This window comes from Papio anubis, unplaced genomic scaffold (genome assembly GCF_008728515.1).
Source record: "Papio anubis isolate 15944 unplaced genomic scaffold, Panubis1.0 scaffold42, whole genome shotgun sequence".
NCBI classification, from domain to species: Eukaryota; Metazoa; Chordata; class Mammalia; order Primates; family Cercopithecidae; genus Papio; species Papio anubis.
Window position 1 is genome coordinate 369,226 of NW_022164369.1, and position 25,374 is coordinate 394,599.

The 25,374-nt window shown below is 41.6% G+C and overlaps 1 protein-coding gene across 3 annotated transcripts in view; it reads left to right on the forward strand.

Annotated features, from left to right (window-relative positions):
- GRIN2B (glutamate ionotropic receptor NMDA type subunit 2B) overlaps window positions 1-25,374 on the forward strand; it is a 431,506-nt gene that overhangs the window by 355,312 nt on the left and 50,820 nt on the right. For all 3 annotated transcript variants that reach the window (XM_017945683.3, XM_003906037.5, XM_021922065.2), the window contains 5 exons: window positions 9,162-9,364; window positions 10,159-10,330; window positions 10,549-10,702; window positions 14,265-14,390; window positions 16,977-17,206. In XM_017945683.3, the coding sequence (XP_017801172.1) occupies window positions 9,162-9,364; window positions 10,159-10,330; window positions 10,549-10,702; window positions 14,265-14,390; window positions 16,977-17,206 (885 nt within the window). The remainder of the gene's footprint in view (window positions 1-9,161; window positions 9,365-10,158; window positions 10,331-10,548; window positions 10,703-14,264; window positions 14,391-16,976; window positions 17,207-25,374) is intronic.

The following is a 25,374-nucleotide window of genomic DNA, read 5'->3' on the forward strand; positions in this document are numbered from 1 at the left end:
CACCTCGCCCAGTGGGACTCTTTGGATTCAAGACCTTTGGTAAATTCAGAAGAGTACTAGCATTTTTGTTCCTGTGATTTGTTTTTATTTGCACATGAATTAAAATAGTGAATGAAACCAAAAGAACCTCATCAAGTTTACCCTGATGTTTGGAAAAAATTGAGTTAAAAGCTTGGAGTTTGTTCAGTATTTCCCCCTTGACAATTGCAAGCCACTTGCACAAAAAAATTACGTTTCTGGGAGGAAGTCACATTAAGGAGCTGCACTGATGTTTTCAATTGTAGTAGTAATAGTTATAATGAGGAGGAGGAGAAAAAAATAGCAGATACTTGCAGAAAACTAATGAGCCAGGCACAGAGAGATTAAATAACTCATCCAAGGTCACACAGCTTGTCAGTACCCTGCCTCCCACTGCCACCTGCCACCATTCTGCCTATCTGGCCCCCATTATGAACTTCAGTTGCCACTTGTCATGAACCCTTTAGACACAACCATCAGGGATCTTGGGAGACTAGGGTGAGCTGAAACAGACTCTTCTACTCTCTTAGATCACAGTAAGTTTGCAAAGAATATAGAGGTCATAAATATTTTCTTGGTAACATAGCATGGTAAAAAAAAATATGAGCTGCTAGAGTCAAACAAAACAGAGATAAAATTCTGGTCCCTCAACGAGCCTTGGGCTTTTGGGTCTATATTGTAGGCAATTAATAATATCCACCTTTTTTAGTGACAATGAATTGATAGACCTCTGCGAGAAGTGCCTGGCCCTCGGCCTGGTCCCTAATGGCTCTAATTACTCTAATATGATCACATCTCCATCCGTGGCGTTATCTGAAATGACCATAACTGCTCTCTGGTGCTGAGGGAATCAACAACTTCTATTCCTGGCAGGTAAGTCTGCTCTACCTCCCCCATTTTCCCATTCCTTCACTCTCCAGAGTAGGAAAGATGGAAGGAGGGATAAGCAGAGAACAGGAGTCACTCAGAGGGCAGTGCCCAGCAGCAACAATGGGTACACACAGCGCTCAGGGGGCCTGGACTCTCTTGGAGAGACAGGGCTCAGCCAGGGATAGCATCTGAGGCCTGAGATGGCAATGGATGTCTCAGTGTCCCTTGGGGAGCCACGCAGGTGCCAGGCAGGGTTGGCTGGATGGGCTTCCCTTCAGCATGTGTACCCAGAGCCTGTGGTCCCCAGCTTAGTAAGTGACGAGGCAGTCATCGGCCAAAGGCAGTCATGGATCAAATTTAAATATGGAAATTATTTTCAAGCACACTTTTCAAAAACTGAATTTCTAAACCTAGATGTCACTGAATATGCAAATAATTAGGAGAAGAAGCATTAAAGCCATGGCAGTGGCCTTTTTAGATACTCACTGCAGCAGATTGTGCCATTGCACTTAGAGCAATTCACATAGAACTGAGTCTGTCCAAGGTAACCTTATAATCAGGAAGGCTGAAGAGAAACAGAATGAAGCAGGCTTTACATCTTACATCATTTTCATGGATGAAACAACACTGGAGGGAGATCTAGTGAAGGCTTTGTGGAGGGTGTGCAATGACATCAGTCATTAATTTACTGAGCACATAGTCGTTATTCATGCCATTACAAGGGACAAAAGGAGGCATCTAATATAGTCCCTGCCCTCGAAGGGCTTAAAGACCAATTCAGAGACATGAATTTTGAAATACAGCTAACATTTTAATATGATAGTTAAAGGGAGAGGTTGACCCACAAAATTATTACAGGTGATCAAATAAGAAAACTCTTTCTCTGGGCTGGGGTGATCAGGGACAGTATCATGGCAGTGGAGAGGTCTGGGAAGGGCCAAGGAGAATGCAGAACATTCCTAAAACATGGAAAGGGACAGACCTGTGGGCAGGGGAAGGCCATGTGCAACAACAGAAAGCAAAATGGCATCTCTGTCATGTGCAGTATAGGAAAAGCTACATGCAAAAGTATACTAAGACCAAAGGAGGACACTTTGGGAGTGGGGTAGATTGTTTTACAAGTCAGATAGGAAACCAAATGCTCCATTTAAAAAGACATATTATGTTTTACTGCAAAAGAAAAACAGTAAAATTTTGTGCACAGAAAAACGACCAGTCAGAAGACAAATCTCAGAGTGGGAAAAATGTTTTAAGCATACCTGACAGATGAAGGGTTACTATCGTAGTACACCAGGAGCTCTTCTCTATGAACAGATAAGACAAACAACTCAATAGAAAATGGAGAAAAGATGTGACTAGAGGGTAAAGGAGGAAAACCTAAATGGCTAAGAGATATAGAAAGGTGCTTGAGCTCACCGTGAGGCAAGGAGATGAACATTAGAGCAGGAAGATATTGTTTTTCATTCTTCAGATTGGCAAGCATTTAGTAGTGATAAAAACTTAGTGCTGGTGAGAGTGTGAGCAGGATGCACTCTTGTGCTTTGCTTATAGGAATTTCAATTGTTGCAAACTGTTGTATTCTGGCACCATTGAGAATATTTTAAAACATACATATCTTTTTGTTCCGCTTTTTCATTACTGGGAATTGATGCCTTAGAAATACCAAGATTTGTATTATGTCTTTTGGTTAATTTTTTGGAAATATCATAAATATCATAGGGGTATGCTTGAATAAAGCAAAGCACATTCATTATAATAGGCTACTATGCAGTTCTTAAAAGGAGTTAGATCTACTATTGGAAGAAATTCCCTACAGAGGTGGGAAAAGTAAGTGGCAGAGAAATGTGTGTATTATGATTCGATTTAGGAAACACACATACATACATACAGAGTCACACAAATCCCCTTATTTGTGTATATGTAGATGTATTTTGAATGGATACAGATAGTGCAGGACCATACAGTGCCAGAATGTTCACTTGGTTACAAAGAAACCAGGGGGAGAGGTGGTGCTTTAGTTTGAATGTGTCCCCCAAAGTTCATGTGTTGGAAACTTAATCCTCTATGCAACGTTGTTGAGAGGTGGGACCTTTTAGAGGCAATTAGGTCCTGAGGCTCTGCCCTCATGAGTGAATGAATGATATTATCACAGTAGTCGGTTGCTTAACCAGAGAGCGGATTTGTTATAAAAGTGAGCTTGGCCCTCTCCTGCTCTCTCTCACACACATACTCTCTTGCCCTTCTGCCTTCCGTATGGGATGATGCAGCAAGAAGGCCCTTGCCAGATGCCAACACCTTTATATTGGACTTCCTAGCCTCTAGAAGTGTGAGGGATACATTTTTTAAAAAATTAATAAATTACCCAGTCTGCGGCATTTTTTTATAGTAGCAAAAAACAAAGTAAAGATAGGTAAATAGAGAAAAATAAAGATTGAGCAAAATGAAGTATTATCATATACTCAAACATTAAAAATCCTCAGACTGAAGATGTATAGCTTTGGGGGTAGGGAAGCGAGGGTGTCCTCCTGTCCTCGGATTTCTGCTCTATTCGGAGTCTGCAGGACAGAATGGGATGCAGAATTTGGGCTGCCTTGCAGCGACTCTGTCTGTTCCTTTAGCTTGCTCAGGGAAATAGCATGTAGCTTTAAGTTTCACATTTTAAAAGTCAGATGAAGGCGTAAAATAAGCAGCAAGTGTTTTGCGTTAGATCCAGATGTCATCTCAAGCAAAAAACAAAAATGCTTTGATTTTTGAAAAATAACCTTTGACGCCTAAAGAGGCTCTAATAAGTGCTTTTGTTCCAGAATCTTAAAAAAATGACTTTCTGTGCAGATGAGAGAGGTAGCCCGAGGAGACCGATGTCCTTTGCTAATCTGTGCAAGGACTGCAGCGGCCGCAATACCCTGCCCTGTTCCCCTCTCCCTTCTTCTCAATGACACATTCGCCCTTCTGCTCACATCAACTGTTCATGGTAGAGGGACAAACGTGGGGGCTTCAGAGAGGAACATGGTCTCTGTGGTCTTTTTTAATGTGTGGCCTTGTCAGGGTGCTAATTTGTGCCAATTTCACTGGCAGTAATAGAGGAATCTGTTAGCAGAAGGAAGACTTTGAAGTCTAAAAGCATTACAGATTAGTTCCCTAGAATTTTCCTAAGGGAAGCCTTATGAGCCAAGTCCACTCGAAGATACTCCACAGGTTTGTAAGGTAGACTTCCTTCCGAGGAGAAATTCCCAGCTATTCAGCCTGTACCAAGAGAACCAAACCAGAAACTCCAAAACATCACTCCTTGTTTTTCTGAAAAAAAAAAAAAAAAAAAAAAATTAGGCAAATATTTTTTTTTTCTCTTGAGAAAGATGATTTTGGCCCTCAAGAGATCTTTTTAAATATTAGAATGGCAGATAACTGAATTTTTTGTAGACAGATGTTGTGAAATGTGCTTGTGGTAATGATGTTTGTTTAGTGTTTCCCTCAAAGGAATTCTGAGTGCTTTACAGTCATTTTCTTCATTATTTCTTAAGGTTTTTTATTTTCCTGATCCTATTTTAATCTCAAGCATAAATTCTTCCTTCAGTTCTTCTCGCTACATTGTCTCTGAAATATCTCCTGTTAGCCTCATGTTCTACTACTGTCTGCACTTCCAGGATTGTATACTCACACCACTTCAGACATCCTTTCAAGATGTTTGCTTGGTATCTCCGGCTTCTCTTTCTCTATTTACTATTTTTATTTGCTCTTTCAAACTTTTCCATTTATATTTTTCACCATACTTTCTCCCCCTTGAGAGAAGGATTGCTTGAAATACACCTTCTTCTTCTACATAATTTTTTTTTCCTTTTTTGTTAATTTTAGTTGTTTACTCATTTCTAACCTGCCTTGCTCCATAAAGAATTGGCAGTGACTATCTAAACATGTTCTTTAACATGAGCCCTGTTGGTTGGAATTGGAAATCTGATATTCGTAGATTTTCTTTTTCAAAAAAGTTTCACCTTTCAGTACTCAAGGAATTTAACTTTCCTTCTCATTTCTTTTCTTGTTTCCTTGAAGAAACAAGAAAAAAAAAATCACGACTTTAAGACAAGTTCATATTTTGTAGAAACAAATTGGATACTGCTATCCCTTCAAAAAGTAACCTCTAAAAGCACCTCATCATTGGGCTTTAATCTGTAGGACGTAGAGAGCCCCTGTCGTAAAGAAATTATGATCATGAAATTATGTGGAAGGCACCTCAGAATTCCATACACTTATTTTTACAGATGCAGAAACTGAGGCTCACAGTGCTTTAGAAATGTGTTTATAGTCTCAGAAATACTCAGAGACACGTTTCGAATTCATTTAGAAGACAAGTCACCTGGAACATTTAAAAAATCATTAAAGAAGGTAGTAGATAGCATGAAATGATGAATAACTGGGTTCCGGGCAGTGGTGAGCTGGTAGATGTTTAACAATAGGGGCTGGGGCTGGACAGAGGGAGCCTGATTGATAGTGTTTGCCACCTTCATGGTGCCCACGCCAGTTTCAAGCTACCAGCCTGACACCCTTGAACCAGGAGTTGGGAAGAGATGAGCATAATCCAGTCAGCTCTCGAGAGTGGCAGAGATCATCCAGCTACAGTGAGTAGGCCCTTAAGGAGGAGAACTGTGCTAGACCATTGCTCCCCATGCCTCAGACCTTACAGTTGTGAAGAATAATCCATTTTCATTTAGCCTCTGCACCACTCTGCTCCTTCACTCTTGCTCTTGCTTTGGCAGATAAATAATCTTACCTCCTCAGCTATCATTTACATTTCAAGCCCCAGCTCAAAATGAGGATCTGTGAGATTTCTTCTGATTCTTTTGGAAATCGTCACTTCTACTCTGAATGCCAGAGTACTTTATTTATATATTTTATTAGAGTAATTACCAAAGCCTAACTTATCCATGGATAGTGGATATTAATTATCAAAGCCTATTATTGTTGATGGATAGTGTCTTTTCCCTCTAGACTGTCCTTGGAGGAAAAGGAACATGTCTTACTCCTTCCTTGTCAGAGAAGCAGTACAGTGTGGTGGGTAGGAGCCCAAGCTCTGGAGTCAGACTGCTCAGCTTCAAGTTCCTTACCATGGGACCTTGGGCAAGTCATCAAACCCCTCTGTAGCCATCTGTAAAATGAAACATTAAATGTGAGTCCCAATATCAGAGGCTCACTGTGATATAGTGAGATTACTAGATATGGTCAGTGCCTAGCACATCTATGCCCTCAATAAATGCAACCTGGTATTGTTACCTCTAGCACACAGCCCAGTGCCTGGCACAGAATCAGTGTGCAATTGGTGGTGGTTGAAATGAATGGACTTGAAGTAAGGATATGACCCAGCTAACTCGGTAGGAAGTTGGGAAAGGGTGTGATAAAGGGAACTGCATGAACAAACTATTGTTGGAGAAATGAGAATGATATATTTAATAAAAATCAGTAGGTTATAGAATTATAGGATCAGAACCCAGGTTTCCAGCTGTGGTATGATGAACACAGAGAAGGGTAGGATCATTCGTACCTTCCCTTCACCCCATATGCTAGATGATGTATGTCTATAAATATACCATTGTTATTGCAATAGCTTTTGTAGACTGCTGATTGAAATATCTCATTTTCGATGCTGTGCAATTGCTTTTTAAAACATCAAAATGCTAGATTTTGAGTACAAATACTGTTACATTTCAATTTGATTCAGTCCATCATTCCAACTAATTCATATCTCCTCGAAACTTGATTCTGCAATGCAGTTTATCTTTCCTCCTATCTAGTTTTCTGCTGTCTGCAATTTTGTAAGCATGACTTCTATTTTGTTTTCCAAAATACTATCCAGGCCGCTTCTAAGAACAGAGTCCCCTGACATGACACTAGTGACTTTTTCTATGTTGGCAGTCATTCATTAAACAATCTATTGTTTTCCTTTTTGGGTACAGATTTTAAACTGCTTTCAAATCTATCAAAGTGTGCAATATCCATATTGTTCACAATAGTATCTGAGAAACTCTGCCAAAATGTTATGTATGTAGCATTTTTTCCACAGATATAGTAAGTCTATTAGAAAAGAAAATGCAGCTAGTTTGTTGCAAAGTGTTCCTGATTAATCCATGTTAGCTCTTAATACCAACAACTTCCTTTTCCAAGTTGAACTAAGGATTCATGATGTAAAATAGTGAAGTTAACTGTATCAAGGTAGGCTAGACTCAACCTACAGACTTTGACTATCTAGGTGAGAAATTTGGGCACAATTCTGAGGACAGTGAGAGATTGTTGAAATTTTTGATTCAGGATTATATGACAAAATTGTGTTTTCTGGCAGCAGTGTCCACAATGGACTCTGGGGGGACCTTTAGTGAGATTTGAAATTTCCTGTAATAATCTCAGAATGGGCCGCTGGGCTATATTAGGCTAGGCTAGTAGCAATAAAGATAGAAGAGAATAAATTTGGATTTAAGAGAAAAAAAGTCAAAAGGGACTATTGAGGGAAGATGATAGGAAATAAATAAATAAATAAATAAATAAATAAATAAATAGGTACTTTAGGGCTTCTCAACCTTTTACACATTATTGAAGGTGCAGAATATAAAACCAATTTGGCCACTGGGGTAAATAGGCCTGTTTGGGGATGGGGTACCAATGTCTGGGGCCCCCAGGACTAAGTCTCTCCTCTCCCAATTCCTACCTGCCCCAACTGGCAGAGGACATTAGTATCTCCACTGGCTGCAGAGCCATTTGGAAATTTCTGTTTTAGAAATAAGTAGTCTTAGTAATATGAGAAAAAATGTCTTGTACTAAAATCAGGATCAACAGTTCAGAGAAGTCTATATACATGAAGGAAAGCAAATGTTTGGTTCGGTGCATGATTCTGAACAAAGAAGCAAAACATCATTTATACCCTTGAAAGAAAACCAACCAGCATCAGTCAAACAGGGACTGTGTAGGTACCAAATAAGATTGCCCAAGCCACCAAGCCACTGCTTGCATTATAATCATGCAGTAACACAAGGGCAGGGGCTGTGCAGGCTACTGGACAAAGAAACCAAGAAGGAAGGAGTCTGGGTTTTGCATTAATTTGGAAATCCAAGCCAATTTGCTTGAAAATTTACGAAGTGCTACCAACTTGTTGCTTCTTATTGATTTCTGTAGTTAATAAATTAAGTAGTGCTGTAGTTCCTGGTGCCTCACCTGTTCTACTACTTTATATTGCTGCATGGAGGAAATCATAGATTGAGAAAATGTAGGTGCTTGCAATCCATAATTCCTTATGATAATTGAAGATGCTCAGTTATAGAAAATAAGCAAGTATTCCCTCTTTCTCCATTAAACTCAATGAGACAGAGAGATCAAGAGCCCCCCGATAAAGCCATGTCAATTCCCTTATAAATAGGAATGAGTAGCTCTTCTGAAAAATAATGGAACCCATACATTTCTCAAGATGGTTGCCAGCAGGCCGCCACGTTCATGATTCAGGGGCACTGGCCTTTCACATTGGAGTCCATGTGGATGGTGCTCCCTGGTGTTGGGGCACTCAGCCTGTGTGGCCATAGGTGGTGGCTCACAGAGAGACATATCTGATTCATCCCAGGGCTTCCACCCAGCCCAGGAGGTGCACGTCTGCATTGACCCACGTTCGTCCCCAGCCTAACTGTGCTCCCTTCCCAAACAGTGTTAGTATTCTTTAATCCCAATTTGTAATTTTATTCCAATTCAGATCCACCTAGCTCTCCCCACTGGATCTCTTCTACAGTCAAAGCACATCCTTTTGGCTCATTTGCTCCCATTGTTCTGTTGACCTTTCCACAGCTATCCGCTGCTCTCACCATCATGCTCCTTGTTACAGTTAAGTAGAAAAAACTGGCAGCCACACATAATGCAGGCAACTCCAGCATCCTCACAGCACTTACTGCACAGTGCTGCAAGGTATTTGTTTACATATCTGACTCCACTCACTATGAGCTTCATGAAGGACAGAATGATGCTTCTTTGAGCCATGGGTCTTGGCAGGGTGCCAGCACATAGTAGGTTCTCATTTAATGTTTGGTAAGTGAGTGATAATTGAATGTATTGCCTTTCTTACATTTGGACACAGTAGTCTCATTTGGGGCATATGACTAGAGAGAAGAAAAAGTATTCCTCTCTCTAGTTTGTACAATGTTGGCACTTGTTGGTTTTTGTTCAACTGCTTCCTGGAATTATTCAGACAATACAGGGACAGGCTGTTATGTTGTGGCCAGAGGTTTCTGATTCTCGTGTTCATCCTTGTGCAGGTGGGGAAGTGGAAAGACAAGTCCCTGCAGATGAAGTACTATGTGTGGCCCCGAATGTGTCCAGAGACTGAAGAGCAGGAAGATGACCATCTGAGCATTGTGACCCTGGAGGAGGCACCATTTGTCATTGTGGAAAGTGTGGACCCTCTGAGTGGAACCTGCATGAGGAACACAGTCCCCTGCCAAAAACGCATAATCACTGAGTATGGCATCCTCTCAATGACTTTGGGTGGCATGGAAGAGTCGGCTTTGATGCACCTGTTAGCACTTGGCTGGCCTGAGACCTGAGGCATGAGAACTGGGCACTGTGTCTGATTTCTAGTTGTTTTTGATCTGTGGGATTACTGGCAGCCCTCTGGTCTAATGTCCCATTCTGTCCAGATGGTGACCTGGGAAAATGATGGCTAACTTCCTATGCTAAACTTTCTCTGGTCTTGCTTGGCCTCAATGATCAGGGCCTCAAGTTTATAGAGACTTAAGTTTACTTCTGGTTTTCAAATATGTTTTCTTGGGCCAACATGCCCCAAAATCTTGAGAGTTAGAACTATTTTTTGAAAAATATAAAACTAATCTATGCTTTTAAAAGTCAGGATAATGGTTCTCCTTGGTGTGAAGTGCCTAGAGTGGGAAACAAGAGGCCTCTTGGGTGCTGGTAACTTTTCTGTATCTGGATCTGGGTGCTGATTAAAAAGAGGAGTTCAGTCTGTGAAAATTCATTGAACTGAGGCCTTCAAATATGCACCCTTTTCTTATGTATTTTGTACTTCAAAGGTGAATTAAAATTAAGAGGAAACATATCTCCATGTGATGAGATAATGAGAATAGTGCAGGTCTGCTGTCTGTCTTATTTCTTCACTCGAGTCTAGTATAAATTGTGCTGAGCTGTGAAGGGGGTCTGCTTCGGGATTGGAGGTTTTTTAATGGCAAAGGGTAATAAATGTTGCCTTTTTGTACAAAGCCTTTTTGTTCATTTGTTTTTGTTTCTTTAACTGGCTAGGAATAAAACAGATGAGGAGCCGGGTTACATCAAAAAATGCTGCAAGGGGTTCTGTATCGACATCCTTAAGAAAATTTCTAAATCTGTGAAGTTCACCTATGACCTTTACCTGGTTACCAATGGCAAGCATGGGAAGAAAATCAATGGAACCTGGAATGGTATGATTGGAGAGGTGAGTGTCCACAAGGGCTGTTTCCATTTTCATTTATTTTCCTTCTTTTAAATATATGTTTTAAACATGCTCACTTTATGCATTTCAGAAAATACAAAATGGCAAATAAGATGTATTGTTCCCACTATATAAAGAAAACCACAGCTAGGCTGTATTTTCCTCGTGGTGGTCCCTTGCCCTCTGAATGTTTTAATTGGAGGATTGCGCCTTTCTCTTAGGTGGTCATGAAGAGGGCCTACATGGCGGTGGGCTCACTCACCATCAATGAGGAACGATCGGAGGTGGTCGACTTCTCTGTGCCCTTCATAGAGACAGGCATCAGTGTCATGGTGTCACGCAGCAATGGGACTGTCTCACCTTCTGCCTTCTTAGGTAAATGATGGGTTTGCTGGTGGAAGGAAATGGACATATGGATGGGGAAGTGAAATAGGGAACAAAGAAGGAGCACATGGCCAGGCTCTTCCAGCTAGGAGGTGGTTTGCTAGGAGCTCAACTCAGTCAGGGACTTCACTTAGGGGACTTCAAGATTAATTACTCTCAAACATGAAAACTGATGAACACCCAGAAAAATAGGAAAGCATAATGCCGTCTAAGAAAGCAGTACTGGACTGGTCCTCAGAGGGCCTACTGTAGTCCCATTCCTGCCATTTAGTCAGCATGTGACCTTGAGCAAATTTGCTCTATCTGGGGACTCAGTTTCCTCATCCACAGGAGAAGTCATTTCAACCAGGCTGATCTCTGAGGCTGCTTCCTGCCATAATAATTTCTAATTCTGGATATCATTGAAATATCTATTTATTTTTAATTATCTGCAAGAATTGTGCTCAGTGCTACCAAAAAAGGTTTTTTGTTTCCACGCAAATTTTCTGAGGCTTTGCCAGATAGAGCTGATCTGATTCTTCCTCCCACCCCAGCGCACCCCTCCCCCTACCATTCTCTCCAGCATCACTTAAATGTCAAAAATCTCAGATGTGATATAAGACTGGGTGAGATGAGGCCAAGATTTCAGTTAGATGAGGTATTTTGTGAGCTCATACCCCATACTTTTTTCAGGGGCCATGGAATGAGGGGTTGGAAAACAAAACGTCACCTTGAAAACAGAACACTGGGCTAGCAGAAAGGAGACTGGGTTTGGCCTAAACAAGCCGTAAGCCCCTGGACGAGTCACCATCTCTCTAAGGGACATCAACATTTTTTAAATGGGGCTATTACAGTAGACAGTGACTAACATTTCTTTAAGCTCTAACCATAGGGAATTAATTCAATTAATGCACTGCAAAGTGGAGTTATAGGCTCCATAGAATTTTTCTATAAATTACTCAAATTTCTTAGCTAATCTTCTTACTCACAGTGAAGCAAATTCCAGCCTTGCCAATTTTATGTGAAATGTGATTAGATAGTACACACTGTATGCAGTAATTCTCATAGCTGCTGTACGTATTTTATTTGCTTTTTTTCCTGTGCAAGGATAATTGGAACATTAAGAGATATAAACAAAACCACATTCTAATTCTAACCTTGTCAGTACAGCACTACCTTAACTTCTGAACTGGCAGAGCCAGTGGTACATTAATATATCACTGGAATGGCATAGAAATGTCAGGCAGGGTGTGTTTATGTCTGTGTTCAGAGGAGGAGCAGTTAGTGATAGGGATAAGAGAAGCCAACATTTATTGAGCACCTACTATATAATGTGCCAGGCATCATTGTACACCCTTTGGTAATATTAACTCATAAAATGTTATTATACCCATTTTATAGCTTAGGAAACGGAATCTTAGACATATTAAGCCATTTTCCAGCAGTCTCTTAGCTGATAACTGGCAGCTCTAGGATTAAAATCCAGCCATGGTAGCCTTCAGAACCTGTGTTCTAGTACAAATAAGGCCTTTTCAGGGTTCAGCCCATAACCCAGGAACCAGCATGGGGGACAAAGTGCAATGTAATAAAATGAAAAAACACAGGCTTTTTGGCTTAGTTTGTAACTTGACCCTGCCACTTTCTGAGTATGAACTGGAAAGAAGCTTGACCTCTCAGTCCTAGTTTACTCCTCCATAAAATAAATAAGGTAATCCCTAATGAAAGGGCCATTAGAAGGATTATATATACAGTATGTGGTAAAGTACTTTCTAAATTGTAAAGGCCGAAACAGACGATGTATTTTGTGTATAGAAAGTTTCCCTGGGCCTAATGGGAGGAAAAGACCATAGAGGTGATGCTTTTACTCAGTTATTCCCCAATCTTAGACAAAAGAGAAATCAGGGTAGAATTGCAATCAATTAGAGTCAAGTGTGCAGAGGTTTTCTCTGCACCTCTGGAGAGAGCCTTTGAATTGTACCTATTACGCTCGCATCTCTAGCTGCCATTAAAAGGTTTTGCATTTCACAGTTGGTGTGTTAAGCACTGGGGCTTTATCAAGATCTTTTTAAAATTGATTAAGTGAGCAAGCTTTTACAATTCCTTTGGGAGTTTGATAATAAAGTAGGTTTCAGAGTAAGAAATATATTTTCTAATTTTCAGCCAATTTTTCCCCTTTTTAAACTTCATCTTTATTAATGATTTGGAAGATGGAGAAAACAGCATGTTAATTCACTTAGTTATGAGTTTACAATGTGCTGTGACAGCTAAAAAGGCCAGAACTATTTTGAGACACAATTGAGGGAGCATTGTATCATGGGACAGAATAGTGATTGTCCCTTTTTATAGGCCTTCACAGAGATGGCTTCTGGAATATAGTATCTAGTTTCGGGACACCTCCAAGCCAGAGAGATATTTAGCTCAACTGGAAAGTATTCAACACACATGATTAAAGATATTAAAGAAAGCATGTATGGAACATTCTTGCTACCTTGCCCAGTCTTGTCCCATCAACCCTATCACTTGGTGACGGGGGATAGATTGTAGTTGGTTTGTGAATTACAGCTTAGGCATGTTCCCTTGTCACTTGTTAAATTCCCACCGTTGCAGATAATAATATTTAGCATGGAAGGATTTTTTTTTTTTTTTTTTTTTTTTTTTTTTTGAGACGGAGTTTTGCTCTGTCGCCCAGGCTGGAGTGCGGTGACGCAATCTCCACTCACTGCAAGCTCCGCCTCTTGGGTTCATGCCATTCTCCTGCCTCAGCCTCCCGTGTGGCTGGGACTACAGGCACCCGTCACCACGCCTGGCTAATTTTTGTATTTTTAGTAGAGACAGGGTTTCACCGTGTTAGTCAGGATGGTCTCGATCTCCTGACCTCGTGATCTGCCCATCTTGGCCTCCCAAAGTGCTGGGATTACAGGCGTGAGCCACCGCGCCCAGCCGGAAGGATTCTTTAACATTGACTTATATTCTCATACCCTAATGATGTCTGATAACATACGATACATAAAAGTAGGTTGAAAAAGTGAATCTAGGCTAGGAAGTTTAAGAGAAGTGATACAAGGAGGAAAGGGGAGCTGGTTATGTATTGTACATAATTATTCCTGAACAAATTCAACTCTAAAATAGTAGGTAGGTCTGTTGAGAATGACTGTATCTGCAAGGCTCAGAAGCATTGGGGAAGGCATTTCCAGGCCTCTATTACATGGTGCGGCCATATAGATGAGAACACAAATTGAGTCAGTCCAATACTCACCTCATAGCTAGTACTTCTTCCAATTGCACCATTTACTGAAATACCCAGATATTGGTCCAATATTGGCAGAAACTGCCTCTACAACCTAAAAGGCTCACAGGCATGAAGCTGTCCTTCTCATGTATTTGAAGGAAGATAGTCTTTGCCCTTTAAGGAAATGGTTTAGGTACAATCTAACGTAGGCCCTGGCTTCCTGAAGGCAGACAACACACTGTGGTTTGTTCCCCACCCCCTAAAATATGAAATGAATATGTGAATTAATTCGAAGTCTTTTGCTCTCTGTTTTAACCCTAAGCACTGCTTTTTTCCCTTCCCCAGAGCCATTCAGTGCTGACGTATGGGTGATGATGTTTGTGATGCTGCTCATCGTCTCAGCCGTGGCTGTCTTTGTCTTTGAGTACTTCAGCCCTGTGGGTTATAACAGGTGCCTCGCTGATGGCAGAGGTAAGGCCGGCTGGAACTGCTGCATTTCCCCAATTTTTTTCTCCTATTTTCAAATCTCTGGAATCCTCATTTGTTATCTGCATTTTCCCTAGCATATCCATTTCTGAAAAGGAACCCTGAGGTGAACATTTCTAGGTCACCATCTTGGTGTCTCTTTAGAAATACCCCAGTTAAGATGTTAGTTTGAATCTGTAGGTCTGCTTTATGCCTGGCCCCAAGCCTAGTTGCACTCCCAAGTTAAGGGGAGGAAAAACTGTTGGTAGATATGGGTATAGCATAAACATGTCATAGGAAACTATTTTGATAACCTTAGGCTGTGGGCAGTCTGTTGGAACAGATGTCGCTAGCAAGGCAGATTGTACACACATGTTAAGAACAAGAAGAAATGGAATGCCCCAGGGTATTTGCAGGTGGTTGTGGCTAGTAGAGTTCCCCAGTGCCAAAGGATCACAACTGAAGTACCAGATCTCCAAAGCATATGCTCCTGGCTTAACCCCCTTGCCAGAGAGTATAAAAGTTGGGTGTTGGAAATAAAATAAATGAGAAAGACCAATTCTCACTCATAGCTGTTATTGGGTATGGTCCAATTTCCTGGGTAGGTGGACCCAGAGATGTGAGGGCTGCCCATGTGTTTGAGGCATTTATGACAGTTTTTTAAAGTTCACATGATTTCTAAAGAGGGGCATGGGATCCTTGTAAATAACTCCTCTAAAACTTCCTGAGAACCCCAGGATTAAGAAATATTCTGCCTTCTCTGAGCCTTCTCCATTTCAGAATGTGAGCTCTATCCTAGAATTATACCTCCAAAAGGAAAGATTCTTAATCCTAGCTACACATAAGAATGATCTATGGGGGTATCTAAAAGACACGGGTGCTTGGACCTCATTTTCTGATTCACCAAGTCTAGGGTGGAGCTTAGACCACTGTATGTTTCAATATAGTGTTTCTCTATCTTGGTTGCATGTTAAAATAACCAGCCCCACCCTACACCAATTTAATAAGAATCTCTGAGGATAGGGTTTCAGGCAGCAATATTTTATAAAATCTTCCTCATGCTTCTGTTGGATCCACAGTACAAGCTGTGAAACACCAATTTACTGAAGTATTTCCAAGTGTAGACCTACCTTTTAATTTGGTTTGTGTATTCTGAGATGGGAGTTGGGGTGTCTCCACTGCATGGTACAGTCAGGGGCCTTCCACCTGTGCTTCATCCAGAAGCCATGACCTAGATCCCAGCCTGTGTGGCATCAGTAAGAAGTGGAACATCTGGGAATCACATGAGTATATACTTAGGTCGGCAATGTCAAGAACTAAAGTCAGTGTGCATTGCCTCTCTCCCCTGAAAAAAATAACAGGAGCTAAAAATCCAGACTTGCAAAGAAAGCTCAGAGTGAGGGCTTACAATTACTCATTTTACCGAAGGCTGTTTGTCTTCACAGAGGAATTCAACATGGGACCACTTTAAATATCAAGTCTCCTTAGAGCATTTTACAATTTACAAAACTTTAATTTATAAACAACTTTTTAGTTACACATCTGTTGCATGAAATAAGGTCCACACGCACAGATGTGTGTGCACAGTTAGATATCAGGTTCAACATGAGTTGTCCCTGATGATTTATTTGGCTGAGCAGATGCTATCAGGATCACAGATTACATCATAAGACCTGTGCAAATATGTTGTAAAACTGTGCAGGCAGATGTTCATTTCTGCAGTGGAGGGGCTACATGGAGATTCAGACAACAGGCAAGATTTTACCATCAGCATAGAGATTGCGATGAGGTCACAATACATATATGGGCAGAAGCCCAAGCACTGTGTGTGCAAAGGTTGGGGGAGCAGGGGAAATCAAAGTCAAAAGCAGCTTCCTTTCTGCCCTTAGATGCATGTAGCCAGGCCAGAATTCTATGACTTCCCCTTTGGCCTTCCTGATATTCTTTTACACACAAGCTTCTACGGCAGGAAACCAGCTGGGAAGTGTTGGCATTGGAGTGGGGTTAGGTTTGTCTTTGAAATATTGAGTGCTAAGTGCTAGAAGCTAAAGAAAAATCGGGAAAAAGTGCATTCCAAGCCATCTAGCATCAGTGTAAACAGACTTGAAGAGGGTTTGTGAATGGTAGAAAACAATCTTACACAATTCTTGGTGATGTTTTTGGAAGTTAAAATGCATTATTGGTAGATACAAATATAAAATTTAGGAAAAACTGACAGTAATGATTCAAGTGCGACCATAGTGACATAGGCAGCCTGTGTTATTCAGTTTTGATGTGACCTTGATAGGGTCTTGTATATGGGGCAGGTTGATGGCTCCTCCAGAAGGGAGTCATGACTGTTAATTCAAAAAAGACCATCCCACACACACCCCAGGCTTTTGGTTTTTCTTCTAAGGAACCCTCTGCAGCCCTCCTGAGAGTCCCTGGAAAAGAGAGATACACACTCTCAAATTTAAAAGCCATCTATAAAAGAGCTCGGTTTTAGTGGAAGAGTTTCCTGCTCTGAGCAGGGACTCACCCTGTGTATTTGTAGGTTTAAATAGAACCAGTCACAATGGCTTAACTTTCGTCCTTGTCTTTCTGTCGTGCCAGAGCCTGGTGGCCCCTCTTTCACCATCGGCAAAGCTATTTGGTTGCTCTGGGGTCTGGTGTTTAACAACTCCGTACCTGTGCAGAACCCAAAGGGGACCACCTCCAAGATCATGGTGTCAGTGTGGGCCTTCTTTGCTGTCATCTTCCTGGCCAGCTACACTGCCAACTTAGCTGCCTTCATGATCCAAGAGGAATATGTGGACCAGGTTTCTGGCCTGAGCGACAAAAAGGTAAGAGACTCATTTGAAATCTCCCATCTTTCCTTCAATCCTGTTCTCAGCCATACTCAAAGTTCTCATGTACCTGCTTGTCTTCTAAATTTTTGGAATTGACTGTTCTTTCTTATGTTTCCTTGTATTGGAACATGGGAGTAGAAGTCAGTTTCCCTGCTGAAATAACATGACTTCATGTTGGCCTCCTGATTCGTGAAAAGTTATCACTAGTACACCCTAGGCTGCAAATAAGGGGGTTGGTATGTTAGCAGCTTTCTGAGTGCATGGTACCTCCTGTTGGATGTGGTTGGGTGGCCTATCTGCACAGGGGCTGCCAGTGTGGGGTGTTATTAGACAGCCGCCGTTGTGTACCCACACTGAGGAGATGGGCGCATGATGGCCTCCTTTTCTTCCCAGTGGTGTTTGGCTGTGGGCTCTCCCTTTGTTCCACGGCACACTCATGTGTTCCTGGGGCTGAGCAGGAGGGTTGTTCACATTGTGTCTTAAAGAGAAGTAACTGCTGTTTAACTGGATGATTTGGATGATTGCCCCTGAGTGGTGTTGATGAATGGGCTGCCCCCTCCTGTGGGCCTATGCAGTTGAGAGAGAAGGGAAAGTGTCTGCTGTTTTCCATCACTGCTGGATGAGGATGTACAAAATCCATTCTAAACACATCTGACCCTCCAGTCTGCCTGAAGCATCACATTTTCCATGGGAGATCTGTCTCCTGAAACTATGTAACCAGAACTAGGGATGGGAGCCACTTTCGTGGAGTGTCCCATAAAGCTTATGGCCAAAATAATTTTGGAGACTTGCGCTTACAACAAATTTCCTACTCTATTTCCTTAAGATTTAGAAAATGTGACATTTTTCCACTCCCCCCCCCCCCCCCCCCCCCCCCCAGGATGAAGCCATGAGATACAGACAGGTGTGTCTTCAGACCAAATAGTACTTTGCACATGGGTTAGATTTGCCCAACCTAAAACCCTTCACACTTAAGCAAATGGTCTGAGAAGAATGAAAAGGAGGACATATTCTCTTCAGGGGCTCAGATTCTGATTTTTCCTTCTACATCTCTACTTATCAAGAACATTTAAAAGCATGTGGAGAAGATAAACAGTATCTTGAGAAAATGAATATATATATATATATATATATATTTCTGAGTGCATGGTACCTCCTGTTGGATGTGGTTGGGTGGCCTATCTGCACAGGGCTGCCAGTGTGGGTTAGTAGAGGGCTGCCGCTGTGTACCCACACTGAGGAGACGGGCGCATGATGGCCCAAGGAATATATATATATTCCACTGTGTTTACCCCCTTTGTGTTATCTCTTTCTCTGATTTGTCTTCCTTTTTGCTTTTTATTCCTTATTTAAAAAAAAAAAAAATTCTCTCTCTTGGACTTTTTTATTTGGAAGTTTTTATTTACTTCTCTCATCTCAAGATTTATGATACATTTATTTATATATTCATCCATTTATTAATCCGTTTTTAAACCTCTCTCTCACTGTTTCTTCATCAACATCTTTCATCATGACCCTAACTAAAATTTGAGTTAGATACCTCCTTTCACCCCCCTTTGCAGCCACTACCATAATTACCTTTTGGTGACTATTTCTGGAACCTGGACAGTAGTTGGGCTGACAACAACCACAGGGCTCATTACTTGGATGTGGCTTAGGGTAAGGTGGACCACGCCCACCTCCTATTGTTTGGATGTGTGATCCCTTTAAATCTCATGTCGAAACTTGATCCCCAGTGTTGAAGGTGGGGCCTAATGGGCAGTGTTTGGGTCATGGGGTGGATCTCCCATGAACAGATTAGTGCCTTCCTTGGGAGGGGCGGGACTGAGTGAGTTCCTGCTTTGTTAGTTTCCATGAGAATTGCCCCAAAAGCTGATTGTTAAAAAGAGCCTGGCACCTCCCCTCTCGCTTGCTTCCTCTCTTGCCATATGATCTCTGCACATGCTGGCTCCCCTGCGCCTTCCACCATGAGTGGAAGCAGCCTGATGATGTCATCAGATGCCCAAACTTGAACTTTTCCAGATATCAGAATTGTAAGCCAACTAAACCTTTTTTTTTCTTTATAAATTACCTAGTCTCAGGTATTCCTCTATAGCAACACAAAATGCACTAAGGCACCACCCTAAAACATGGATGTTGCAGAAACTTGACAGGCCATGTCCCATGTGTAGACTTGTCAGAAGTATGGCAGACCATGTCTTCACACGCAGCTGTGGCAGAGATGTAGTAGACTGTGTACCCACACAGAGTATAGCAGGGCCATGTCACCATGATTGACATGGCAGGGCAAGGGTGTAGTGTATCATGTCCTGTGCATGGTTATAGCACTGTATGGTGAGATCATGTCACTATGCATCAATATGGCAGAGATGAGGTAGGTCACAGATCTTCCTAAGGGTCTGGGCTGTTAAGTGGAGGATCTCCATGGGTATCAAAATGTTTCCTTCCAATGTCTCAAAAATTGCTTGGTATACTGCACTTATCTTTCTCTTACCCTCATGGGCCATGCAGTAATAACTGAATGCCTTTCTGTTTGAACTGAGCATAACTGAGACACGGAGGAAGATAGTTTTCTTTTCCACGATCTTGAAATAAGTATCATATCTAGGCTTCTTAAAGCAGATAGGATATGCACGTCTGCCCTCCATACCATGTTGATTATGTTCTAAAAAGTTGGAGCCCATCAGTTTGTTTTATAGAATGAAGGCAGTTTGTGTGTGTGTGTGTGTGTGTGTGTGTGTGAGAGAGAGAGAGAGAGAGAGAGACTTTCAAGACCTTTGAAATAATTTCCACTGTGACACCAGCTCTGCAGTCTCATTGGCCAATTCTTGGGTTCCTGCATCTGATATCCTGGGTATCCACAATTCTTCATCTTTTTCAACTATACCTCTATCTGTGCATCTGCCTAGGAGGCTTTTTTCCCCACTTTTTCATTCATCGAACTTCTACTGAAGCTTCAAAACCTAGATTAGAGATCCCTTTATTTGTGGAGCTTTCCCTAGCTCATCTGGGAAATTAGTCATTCCATGCCCTATTACGGCAACTATTCAAATCTTTATTATAATACGTATCTTCCACATTCTGTTGCAATAATCTATAGGCCTATACCTGACCACCTATTCCTCTATCTGACCGTGAACTCCACAAAGTCAATGACCGTAAGTTGGTCATCATTAAGACAAAAAAAAAAAAAAAAAGGCTGTGGGGAGAGAGGAAGAGAGGCTGTATTTACTTAAGAACCCCTGGTGAAAACAGTGGACCCAGCATCACAGGCAAAGAAAGCAATAAGTCAGCAAGTGCCCCTTAACAGCTGTTTAATTTGTAAATGGTTATCTGATACATTTCAGAACTTTGCAGATGACAAAACAGTAAAGTGGAAGCACCCTACCAGAATCTGTCAACATGACTTACATAATTATAGAAAATACTTAAGTAACTAATGACTGCATATCAGTGTCAGAGACAGTTACATAAATCAGAAAGAGTTTCCTGAAAGTATACTTAAAACGTTAAAATTCTTATAGTCTTACTTCAAAACACCTACAGAAAACAAATTCATAGGACAGGGTATGGTAATGTGTGAGGGGAAGTATATTCTGTGAATTTAGGAAAAGAATAAAGACATTCAAACAATAATGTTGAGAAAAGAAATGAGGTGATTTTGAAGATTATTTTCCAATGTGATTAGATTTTCATCAAGGAAGTAACATTTAAAATGGAGAAGGGTTCCTAAACTTGTTTTGACTATTACAGGTGATATATCTTCCATATAACTCAGATCAAATGATAAATATCTTGGAGTGATAATGGAAAGATATTTGTAGCCATTCAATTTATAGCTTTTCAAAAAATTATCTTCAGCTTTTTTTGCAGAAAAAAAAAATGTACTCAGATTTCATTTATGTTAAGGTAGAAAACCAGAGTTAAATTTCCATGAAAACCTATTTTTGTGCTCCTTTATACTGGAAGGCTTCCATTTTGCAGTAGCACATTACAGTGAATTCAGAATTGTTCCACTACATGCTGTACCTAAATATGGGTGCAAGTTCTAACGTTCAGCAGCCCGACTGTACATTCCATCAGCTCCCCCAGTGGGAGGAGGGTGTAAGGGAGCTAGTGACATCTTTCTTCTCTTAACAAAGAGCCCACAATACATTCTCATATTTCTCACCCATCCAGATGGATTTCTCATTTTGCAGTCTGCCAACCATAGTATGAAGGAAAAAGAGCTTGGCCAGTGAGGGAGGGGGACATATTTGCTGGGCACTAGGTACATTTTGTATGCTCTGTGTATGCTATTTGGATAATCTTCATACAGGTATGATTATTCTCATTTTACAAATAGGAACACCGAGACTCTGGAAAACTAGTAACTTCCCCAAAGTTATACATTATCAAGTGACAGAGCCAAAATTTGAGTTCCTGTGTATTTGGCTCTAACATCACTCTGCCAGGGTGTCTCTCTTGTAGCTAATCTCAGGGAAAGCTGTGACATAGATAAGGATTGGTATTGACACCCCTGCCCCCACTTTCTTATTTAATTCCCTCTCCTTTAATGTAATGCCTTGATTCCACTTAACAGAGCACATTAACACCACCACTACTATTACTACTAATAATAATGATTATCATTGTTACTATTATTAATAATAATAATATAACTTCAATGATAACATCCCAGCTAAGATTTTTTTTCAGCTCTTACAAGCCAGGCATCAGGCCAAATATATTTCATAGATTATCTTATGTAATGGTGCTATTAATATCTTTATTTGTAGATGAGGCAACTGAAGCTTGGAGAGGTTAAGTAATTTGCCCTTATGGTGTTCCTGGCTCACTATAGCCCCTGAACAGTGTGCCGCCCTGTTTAGACACTGATGCTATTTGATGCTTTTTCCAGTTATTCACTTTTCTTCCTACCTTCCCATCTACCTTATCAAAGCCTAACAAGTTAGATCCTTTCCCCCTACTAACATGTAGCTATCTAATTAATTGAGCCATAATAATTAGATAGTATTGCAACATTTGCACTTTTTTTAATAAGCCTTTTAGAGATATTATTTTAAATAGAGAATAATGGTGATTTCCAGTACTTGGGCAGGCTAATGGCCCTCAAATTGACTTTAGCCTGTGCATAGAGCGACCCTTATCTTTAAGCCACTGTTGGATGGTGGAGAACGGTGCCACCAGGAGTGAGAAGGGATAGTTATGGGGTCAGTGGGGTCTGGAGTCAGAATGAAGGAAGCCCACAGGGAGGTGGAAGCTGCTAAAGTCACAGAAGGTTGCCGTTTGACCATTGGGCTCTCAAGGGTATCTGGCTGCAAATGATTTCACACATTCCTACCACCATTGTGACACCTGCCTGAAATATATTTTGCAGCTCTTTTCCTCAAGGAATTAGAGGAGCTTTATTAACTTTCAAATGTCAAAAAGGTGCTCATCTGCTTACTGAGGGTAGCTGTCTTTGCCTGCCACACTGGAGGTACAATCAGGATGGCCACATAACACCCAAATGAGGACCCCATGGCTTTCTAAATAATGAGTCTTCTGGGTTTCCAAGAAGTCCCATGGAGGTCTGGAAGTCACTTCATATTCTTTTGGGATATAGGAAGGGCATGACTTTTAAATCAGCATGCAGGCAAATAAATAAATATGCATTCTGGAAAAAACTCAGCCTAGTGATAAGCAACTTTACTCCACAACTACCCTGAAATGTTGAGTGGTTGTGGAGCATGTGTGAGGAAATGGGGCCACGCTTTCCACTGCAACAAATTTATTTTCCTGCCCTATTAACTGGAAGCCAGCAGGAGACAGCCAACCTCAAGCCCGATCTGTCACACCCTTTTCCTGGCCCAGATCATCTCGCTCAGACCACGGAATACTGGGCTAAAAATAGCTTAATTGAGAAAGTAGCAGTCATGACCAACTAGCCAGGGAGCTAGTAATGAGGGCCTGGGTTGGACCTCTAGGTAGCTGAGCAAACTGTAAGGGTATGATTCATGCAAGGGAGTCCTCTGGGCCTGTCAGGCAACTATTCCTCTTAGAGCCACTGATCAAGAGCAGGTCTGGAAAATGTAAAACTCCCCAAATCCTGGGAGTGTCTGACGTACAGAATGCGCATGAGAGGGGGAAGGATACCTGCGTTTTGTTCTCTTAATTGGCAGAGTCAGTCTGACTCTTTCCATGGACTGCTGTCCCAAGCACTGAGCCTCCTTCATTCCTGCCAGGGTGACCTCCATCCAAATGGGTCCAGAACAGACCCCTGGGTCTTGGATAGCCCCAGGTCTGTCCATCAGGGTTGGCTACCCCCACTTCTTCTCTGGCTTTATTTAAGAATGGGTCTGCTCTGTCCCCCAACAGGTTCCCCCAAGCCCTAATTCCTCAATTCATCTTGACTGAGACAAGAGATCCCTAACTTCAGTTCAACATCCTGTGGCCTAGTAGTGGTCACCCCCAAGTCCTCCTGGGAGGCAGATGACCCAGAGTTGATGACTGGGTTCCTAGCAGGGCTTCACAGTTGACTTTTACTCCTTCCTCTTTTGTGGTCCCCTTCCCGTTGAAAGACCCTCTTCCCCTTGAACGACCACCTGCTTCTTGCCTTCCCATGACCTCTAACACTGTATTCCTCACCTCTAAGCTCTGCTACCTTGTTGGGGCCTGAAGTGGGTTGAATTGTATCCTCCCAAAGATATAGCCACATCCCCACCCCTAGAACCTACAAACATTGACCTTGTTTGGGGGGAAAAAAAAAAAAAAGTCTTTGCAAATGTAATTAAGTTAAAGATCTCAAGATGAGATCATCCCGGAGTATCCAGGTAGACACTAAATCCAAAGACAATTGTTCTTATAAGGAAAAGGCAGACACAGTTTTGACCCAGAAGGGGAGAAAACACATAGATGAGAAGACCATGTGAAGATGGAAGCAGACACTGGAGTGATGCAGCCACAGGAACACATGGAGCCACCAGAAGTCGAAAGAGGCAGATATGGATTCTCCCCTAGAACCTTTGGAAGAAGCACAGCCCAGCTAACACCTTGTTTTGGAACTTCTGGCCTTCAGAACTATGTGAGAATAAGTTTCTGTTTGTGGCTATTTTTTATGGCTGCCACAGGGACCTAATACAAGGCCTTCACGACTTCTTCTGTAATCTGCACTTTGAGCTCATTGCATCCTTTAGACTTCAGTGCTTCTCCTCTTTGTCCCAATCTGCATTGTCAGTCTCCCAGCCCTATCCTTTCAAAGTGTGTATTTCTTATAGTGGGATCAGGTTCAGTTCCCCTCTCCTTTACCTAGAAGAATGGATCCAGTTTGCACTGAAGCTTTGCAGAGACATGCTTTATAGGCAGAGTCTTCTCCTTGCTGGTTAATTTCAGGGAAACAATACAAAAACTGAGTGTCAGTGTGCTCCTTTTTGCTGTGTCCTTGAGCTGGATTAATGTCAGTTTCTCACAATACGTACTATACTGCTTATGTGCACACTTCCCCACTACCTTCTACTAGGCCTTTTAGTAGTGATATCCTTATCAAAGGGAATTGAGGACATGTCTCCGTAAGATGTATCATTTTCACAATTCCTTTGTGCAGAAAAACACTAATGCACTCTTCTCATATTCTAGACTGTGCCATGTTGTTTAAATCACAGAACTGGAAGAAACTTTATTTGATCAACAGGCACAGGGAACTCTTTTCTCATCAAAAGCAAATAGGCCTCCTCTCTCTTCTTGTAGCCTTATCCTCCCTGTTACACAAGAATGCACGTGCACACACGCGTGTGCGCGCGCACACACACACACACATCCCTACCCTCCAAGACTACATAAAGGTACCAAGATAACCGGGTAAATAGTAACTTAGCGCTCACAAAGCTGCACAAGGAACACACGTTTCCCATGTGCATAGAAGGTTTACTAAATGGATATCAGAAAGTTTGTCTTTCTTAGCTGGGTAAAGAATCTGGCTTTCTGTTATTCTGCTATTAGTAGACTCATCTTTTTGTGAAACACAAAAATGAAATGAAATGAAGGAAGGAGAAGGAAGCAGACAGATGGAGAGAGTATGAGGGGAAAGAGGAAGGAAGGAAGGGAGGGAGGGAGGGAGGTAGTCAGAAGCCAACACTGTCCTAGATCTGCTCTGTATTGCCCTTCTTAGAAAGGTATCCCTA